The sequence below is a fragment of the Ctenocephalides felis genome, unplaced genomic scaffold (assembly GCF_003426905.1).
Source record: "Ctenocephalides felis isolate EL2017-DRISC unplaced genomic scaffold, ASM342690v1 CF-g0.4_SCAFFOLD_00845, whole genome shotgun sequence".
NCBI classification, from domain to species: domain Eukaryota; kingdom Metazoa; phylum Arthropoda; class Insecta; order Siphonaptera; family Pulicidae; genus Ctenocephalides; species Ctenocephalides felis.
Window position 1 is genome coordinate 7,715,443 of NW_020536999.1, and position 8,111 is coordinate 7,723,553.

Sequence of the window (8,111 nt, forward strand, 5' to 3'; positions counted from 1 at the left end):
TTACGCTCCTACTACATACATTATACTACTGAATCATACTGAATGCTGTCAAAAAGTCATGTATTTGCTGTCCATTCAGGCGTTTTACACATAAACTGCAACGTCACTCGTATGTTATGAAGCTGAGTCAGAAACGCCCTGTCATCTAACATCGTTTTTTTGATACTTGTGCGATTTCTAGGTTAGGTTTTCTATCCGACAACCTATGAAATACGCCTGACTGCACAGCAACCGCATGACTTTTGTCAATCTTCAGTATGGAAAGTTCTCCACAACATAGCCTTGCCATAACATTGGCCTGTTAAGCGGCAGAATCGGTCCAAAAAATTTGTAATGCTAATCTTTTATTGTATGTACTGATTTTTTTTTCAAATTTACTTATGTTGTAAGTTTTTTCATATGTTTTATGATTTGTTATGTGCAACACATATTTTAGTACATAAGTAACAAAATAAATTGTGTTCTCATTTATAACTTTTATAATTAAATTAAAATAAAAAATTAGTTTTATTATATATAAGCTAGTATTTTAAAATTTCATTAAAAACACACACAAGCAAACAACAGCTTGAATTATTTGTGTTATTGAATTAATTTCGTTTTCAAAGCTTATATATTTAAAAATATTAAATTACCCGTCCCAGCCTAATATTCTGTACCTAAACAAAAAAATTAAATAGGTAATAAATTACAGTTTAATAAAACAATTATTATAAAGATAAAATTGGGATAAACATTAGTAAAACCAGTTGTAAGAAAATTTGTATCCGCACACGCACACACACATGTTATGCCAACTTGTTCAGAAACTTTTAAAACTTAAAAATATATAACTAGCTGTAAGTGGAATTCTGTCTTAAGGCAATTAGGGCAGCGTGCCTTAAGGCAAATTGCTGGAACTTCCCGTACCAAAATTTTTTTTTTTTTTTAAACGATTAAAATAAGATTTTTGAGAAACTATAAATTGGACCGAAAATGACTTTTTTTTTTGAAAAAAAAGGTTTTCTTTATTTTGACATATTTTGGAAGGTCTAAACTTTTTTTCAAAGCAATCGTACTGCTTTAACTGCATAAAGAGGAAATATCAAAGCGCGTAAGCGCCGCGTCGCCGTCTAACGCGTAAACATTGGTACGGAACCCATAGGACTGTAAACCAAATTCATACTTATTGTTAAAATCTCTATAAAATATCTGATAATTTGATGTGCATAAGTCTAATGATCATTTTTGACCGCCAAATGGCATTTTTTTTTACTTTTTTCATTAGATCTACGAAACCGCTAGACCTGCCTTTATGAAAATTTGATCGGTTCTTCACCTTGTCAATATAAGTAAAATGTTTTTTGAATTATTAAAATCGGACGCTCCGTTCTCTTAAAAATGGACGTACCGTTTTTGGCACTTTTTGCCCCGTATCTTCGGAACGGCTAGACCTGCCTTCGCCAAAAACTAATCAGCACGTCTCCTTATCAATACGAATCGAATGTTTTTTGAATTATTCAAATCGGTTGATCCGTGTTCCCGAAATCGTCGACGAAAATTTGTATCCGCACATACAAACACACACGTACATACATACACACACACACACACACACACACACACATACATCCATTTTTTCTAAGGTATGCCAAAATGTTCAGAAACCTCTGAAACGTAAAGATATATAAAAATTTTCATTTTCGATTTTTTTGCGATTACTATAACTTGCCCTACGAGAAGTTAAAAATTATTTTCGATTTTTTGTGATTACTATTACGGAAATAGAAAAGGATGAGCTAACTGAAGTTAAAACAATAAATAGTAAAAGGACTCTACTGACGAATAAGGTGATATAGAAAAAACAATAAATAGAAAAGGGACTCTACTGACGAGCAAACTGATCAAACTTTCATTAATTTTTATAATTAATTTACTTTTCGTAGGCCTCTTCTAATATTTTAATATGTTCATTAAGACCAGTTCATTTAAACCACTTAGAATGGTTTAAAACGAAAACAAATTTCTCCTTCGAGAAGTTAATAAATTCATTGACATTTCTCTTACCTAGTCTCGGTCAACCATTGATGGAAAGCATTGGCGTGCCTTGCAAACTCTTTCCTCAATTTATCATTTTCGTCTTGTCGTTGAGCTTCTTTAGCAAGTTCAGTATCACGTTCAGCAATTATCTTCTGCAAGTTCCTCCAGGTGTCTTCGAGGGCCTCCATGGTGAACCAGGTGTAAGGATTCGGGCCAACATTGAACGTCTTGATTTGGCGATCGAGGGCAGCCAGGGCTTCAAAATCAGCCTGATGATAAAAGAAATAAGAATAAATAAACCAAACTTATTATGTAATAAATAGTTCGTATAGAAGGAGGAGTTATATCCACTCAACAACTCCACAACTCCGATGACTTGAAACATAATACTTGACACAAATGTGTTCTCTAGTGTGTTGTTAACATATCTAAGGGTTTATCAAGACTTTGGAAATAGTTTACAAATATTTCAAACATTTTTGTTATTAACTTCCCGTAGGGTAAGTTATAGTAATCGCAAAAAAATCGAAAATGAAAATTTTTATATATCTTTACGTTTCAGAGGTTTCTGAATATTTTGGCATATCTTAGAAAAAATGGATGTATGTGTGTGTGTGTGTGTGTGTATGTGTGTGCGTAGTATGTATGTGTGTGCGGATACAAATTTTCGTCGACGATTTCGGGAACATGGATGAAGCAATTTGAATAATTTAAAAAACATTCGATCCGTATTGATAAGGAGACGTGCTGATTAGTTTTTGGCGGAGGTAGATCTAGCCGTTCCGAAGATATGGGGCAAAAAGTGCCAAAAACGGTACCTCAGTTTTTAATAGAACGGAGCGTCCGATTTTCATAATTCAAAAAACATTTTACTTGTATTGACAAGATGAAGATTTGATTAAATTTTTATAAGGGCAGGTTTAGCGGTTTCGGAGATCTAACAAAAAAAGTAAAAAAAAATGCCATTTGGCGGTCAAAAATGATCATTAGACATATGCACATCAAATTATCAGATATTTCATAGAGATTTTAACAATAAGTATAAATTTTGTTTATATTCCTATGGGTTCCGTACCAATGTTTACCCGTTAGACAGCGACGCGGCGCTTACGCGCTTCATATTTTATCTCTATGCATTTAAAGCAGTACGATTGCTTTAAAAAAAAGTTCAGATCTTCCAACATATGTCAAAATAAAGAAAACTTTTTTTTTTCAAAAAAAAAAGATTTAAAAAAAAAAAATTTAAATAGTTTTTTTTTCAATTTTTTTTTTCAAAAAAAAGTATTTTTTTGTCAAATTTATAGTTTCTCAAAAATCTTATTTTTTCGAAGTAATTTTTTTTCTTAAGACAGAATTCCACTTACAGCTAGTTTTATTATAATAATTACTATTTTATGCATTTCAATATGCATACAAATCCCAAATTGGCAAAAAACTTGGGAATCAAAATCAATTTTGTAATTATTTTTGAAGAGAATATATAGAAATTTTAAATATGTTTATTTTTATATTAAAGAATTTATTTAGTTCTTTATTTATTATTTAACGCTTATATTTAGAACATTTTGAAGTAAAACTTCTCCATACGCCACTCCGGGGTAACTCGGAGAAAATGCAACGGAAATGCGTTACGCCACAAATACTGAACATTTTGAAGTAAAACTTCTTCATGCGCCACTCCGGGGTAACTTGGAGAAAATGCAACGGAAATGCGTTACGCCACAAATACTGATTCATCATTGGCCATCGACGTGATCATTCGAAGCGAATGGATGTGATCAACAGAATTTTTTTTGATGATATTTGTCTTTCAAACTACTCAAAAATTTTGTTCCAAAGTGTAAAAAACGGTTTATACAGGATTTTAGTAAATTTTATCTAGTTTTTGCTAAGCTAACAAAAAAAGAGTGCCCGGAACTAAATTTTTGACTTATTTGAATAAACGAAAAAAGGTTTCCAGAATCCTATTGTGAATGTGCAAAATATATTAGCGCGAGTTCAAAATATTCAAAATTTTGTTCCAAAATGTATAAGACAGTTTATACGGTATTTTAGTAAATTTTATCTACTTTCTGCTAAGCTAACTAAACAAGAGTACCCGGAACAAAATTATTGAGTTATTTAAATAAACGTAAAAAGTGTCCCGAATTCATATATTTTGAATGTGCAAAATATATTAGCGCGAGTACAAAATATTCAAAATTTTGTTCCAAAGTGTATAAAACAGTTTATACAGGAGTTCAGTAAATTTTATCTACTTTCTGCTAAGCTAACTAAAAAAGAGTGTCCGGAACTATATTTTTGAATTATTTAAATAAATGTAAAAAAAGTGTACCGAATCCATATATTGTGAATGTGCAAAATATATTAGCGCGAGTTCAAAATATTCAAAATTTTGTTCCAAAGTGTAAAAACGGTTTATACAGTATTTTAGTAATTTTATCTAGTTTCTGCTAAGCTAACTAAAAAGAGTGCCCGGACTAAATTTTTGAGTTATTTGAATAAACGTAAAAAAGTGTCCCGAATCCATATATTGCGAATGTGCAAATATATTCGGGCGAGTTCAAAATATTCAAAATTTTGTTTCAAAATGTATAAAACGGTTTATACGGTATTTTAGTAAATTTTATCTAGTTTCTGCTAAGCCAACTAAAAAAGAGTGCACGGAACAAAATTATTGAGTTATTTAAATAAACGTAAAAAAGTGTCCCGAATCCATATATTTTGAATGTTCAAAATATATTCGGGCGAGTTAAAAATATTCAAAATTTTGTACCGAAGTGTATAAAACGGTTTATACAGTATTTTAGTAAATTTTATCTACTTTCTGCTAAGCTAACTAAAAAAGAGTGCCCGGAACTAAATTTTTGAGTTATTTGAATAAACGTAAAAAAGTGTCCCGAATCCATATATTGTGAATGTGCAAAATATATTAGCGCGGTTCAAAATATTCAAAATTGTGTTCCAAAGTGTATAAAACAGTTCATACAGTATTTTAGTAAATTTTATCTAGTTTTTGCTAAGCTAACTAAACAAGAGTGCCCGGAACTAAATTTTTGACTGATTTGAAAAAACGTAAAAAAGTGTCCCGAATCCATATATTGTGAATGTGCAAAATATATTCGGGCGAGTTCAAAATATTCAAAATTTTGTTCCAAAGTGTATAAGACAGTTTATACGGTATTTTAGTAAATTTTATCTACTTTCTGCTAAACTAACTAAAAAAAGTGGCCGAAACTAAATTTTTGAGTTATTTAAATAAACGTAAAAAGTGTCCCGAATTCATATATTTTGAATGTGCAAAATATATTAGTGCGAGTACAAAATATTCAAAATTTTATACCAAAATGTATAAAACAGTTTATACGGTAATTTAGTAAATTTTAACTATTTTCTGCTAAGCTAACTAAAAAAGAGTGCCCGGAACTAAATTTTTGAGTTATTTAAATAAACGTAAAAAAGTGTCTCGAATCCATATATTGTGAATGTGCAAAATATATTCGGGCGAGTTCAAAATATTCAAAATTTTATACCAAAGTGTATAAAACGGTTTATACAGGATTTTAGTAAATTTTATCTAGTTCAAATAATGCAGTGAACCTTATATACGAAATAAGAACAAATCTTTGTGTGTAATATTTTTCACAAAATAATAATACCTGACATTCTTTTATTATTTCCTTTTCAAGAATTAATTATACATCAAGTGGTTTGATAAGCATACTATTACTTTTATACATTTATAAAATCATAATTGTGTAAAAGTTATAATATAATACTAAATATTTTTTAGTTGGTTGTATACCATTGAAGGAGCTCATTTACGGACAAACATTATCGTATACAGAATATAGAATACAAAAGAGCATTATTTTGAGACATTATATACCTGGAAAGTCCTAAAACTGGCTGTTAGACGAGAAAAAACCACTTCTTTCGACCAAAATCTTTGTATTAGTAAAAATTCTCAAGCAAATGTTAACAGATTTAGTACCAGTTTAGGGAAGTCGGATATGACAAATCCTGTGATACAACTCCACTCGGATTCACTCCGAGGAAGGAGTTGTATCGTAGTGATATTTCCGGAGTAAGTTACCCATATCTAGTTCATATCTATTATTACCTGTGCAGACGACAAAGAAGCCTGGAACTGTGCATGAGCCTCCCTCAGGGCACGGATTTCCTCAATCGAGTTGCACCTGACAGGATCTGTGAGATCTTCTTCGGCATTCTCGAACCAGGAATTGAAGCTGATGCCTTCTTTGCGAATGTCAAATATAATTCCTCGATCTGTCTGAACTGTTCTTGCATGTCCAGCAAACGGGTCTTGCGAGCACGGGAGTCTCCCAGGAGACGTTGCCATCTGGGATTGAAGTAAGAAACAAATGTTATGAAAAAAGTAGATACTAAAAATAAAAAATATGATAGTTCAATAATTACCTGGCTAAAACATCCTTATGTCTGTTGAGAATAGCTTGAGATTGATCGTGTTTGGCCGAAATTAGTTGATCCTTCAATGCGGTAATGTTTTGTATACCTTCTTGTTCGAAAGCCAAAAGACCTGAAACAGAATATACATTTATGACATTTTATTATTTATAAATATATATTTAAAAATTTTATATATAAGATATATATATATATATATATATATATATATTTATTTATTTTATATATAAAATTCTTCTGTACGAAATGTTGATTTGATACTTCTCCTAAAAGGTTTTTCGGATTTGGATAAATCTTTTGGAGTTATTAAGGATTTTTGTAGGATGTAATGATTTTAAAAATATAGTAATATTATGCAAATAAATAGAAAAAATTGCACAAAAACAACATATTGTTTGACATTGAAAACATTTTCACACTAAGAAATCTAGACCCTTGATGTAATTCTAGATAATCTTACATATATAATTTTTCTTTGTGGATGTATAAATTCAAACTCCTCCTAAACAATTATTCAAATTTTGATAAATCTTTTTGAAGTTTATTAAAGGTAATTTTTAAGATGTCATGAATTATAAAACTATAGTAATAAGTAAGTATAGACCCCTATATTTAATTCTAGAAAATCTTATATATAATTTTTTTTTTTGTACAGATGTATGAATGCAAACTCCTCCTAGACGGTTAATCGAATTTTAATAAATCTTTTGGCAGTTTGTCAAAGGATATTTTCAAGATGCCATGAATTATAAAACTATAGTAATATTGTGGAAGTAAATAGAAAAAAATGCAAAAACAACATATTATTGTTTGACATTGAAAACATTTTGACATTTGACAATCTAGACTCCTAGATTTAATTTTAGATAATCTTATATATAAAATTCTTCTCTGTATGAATACAAACTCCTCCTGCACGGTTATTCGAATTTTGATCAAACTTTTTAGAGTTTGTCAAGGAACATTTCAAGGAAGATCATATAACATTTTTAAGATATCATGAATATTAGGATAATAAAAAAATTGGAACAACGGAGGACAACGTCTGCCGGGTCAGCTAGTATACACACATATATATATATATATATATATATATATATATATATATATTGATTGTTTCTTTTCCGAACAGTAAATCCAATAATAAAAAACAATTTGTTTTTTGAAGATGTTTAATACGACGTTTCGGAACTAGGTACGTTCCATCATCAGGTTTATTCTGTCAAATACAATGTTTTTTAAAATACTGATTAACATTAATTAACAATGGTCAATACAGATTAATTAGAAAAAAATTTTGTTATAAAGGAATGGATTATGTACCGGATAGATAGTAATAAGACTTAACTAAAAAGGTTTTATATAAAATTGAGAAGCGAAAATTATTTACCTGTAATAATTTATATATCCATATCACTAATATTTTTTGTTAAAAACACTCGATTTTTTGGAAGATATTTGTAGATGTTACGACTACACAAGACTTAAACACACTGATATGGATTTCTGTCTGCCAGATGTAAAGGACAAAGCACGGAACTCTTGGCAAAAATGATTTTTTATGGTTCTTGTTTGGTAATTTACGAAAAAAGGAAAAATATTGCTTTAGTAAATGTTGAGAAATATTATGTATATATATATAT

The 8,111-nt window shown here is 29.9% G+C and overlaps 2 protein-coding genes across 2 annotated transcripts in view; both read right to left on the bottom strand.

Moving 5' to 3' along the window:
* Positions 1 to 631: 631 nt before the first annotated feature.
* Positions 632 to 6,382, bottom strand: LOC113372156 (spectrin alpha chain-like). Its single transcript, XM_026612487.1, has 3 exons — positions 6,143 to 6,382; positions 2,047 to 2,288; positions 632 to 659 (listed from the first exon to the last, which is right to left on the bottom strand). Exons 1-3 carry the CDS (start codon positions 6,380 to 6,382, stop codon positions 632 to 634), a joined length of 510 nt encoding a protein of 169 aa, XP_026468272.1.
* Positions 6,383 to 6,455: 73 nt separating this feature from the next.
* LOC113372164 (spectrin alpha chain-like) overlaps positions 6,456 to 8,111 on the bottom strand; it is a 19,937-nt gene continuing 18,281 nt past the window's right edge. Inside the window, exon 11 of the mRNA XM_026612497.1 lies at positions 6,456 to 6,580. Coding sequence (XP_026468282.1) covers positions 6,456 to 6,580 — 125 coding nt within the window. The remainder of the gene's footprint in view (positions 6,581 to 8,111) is intronic.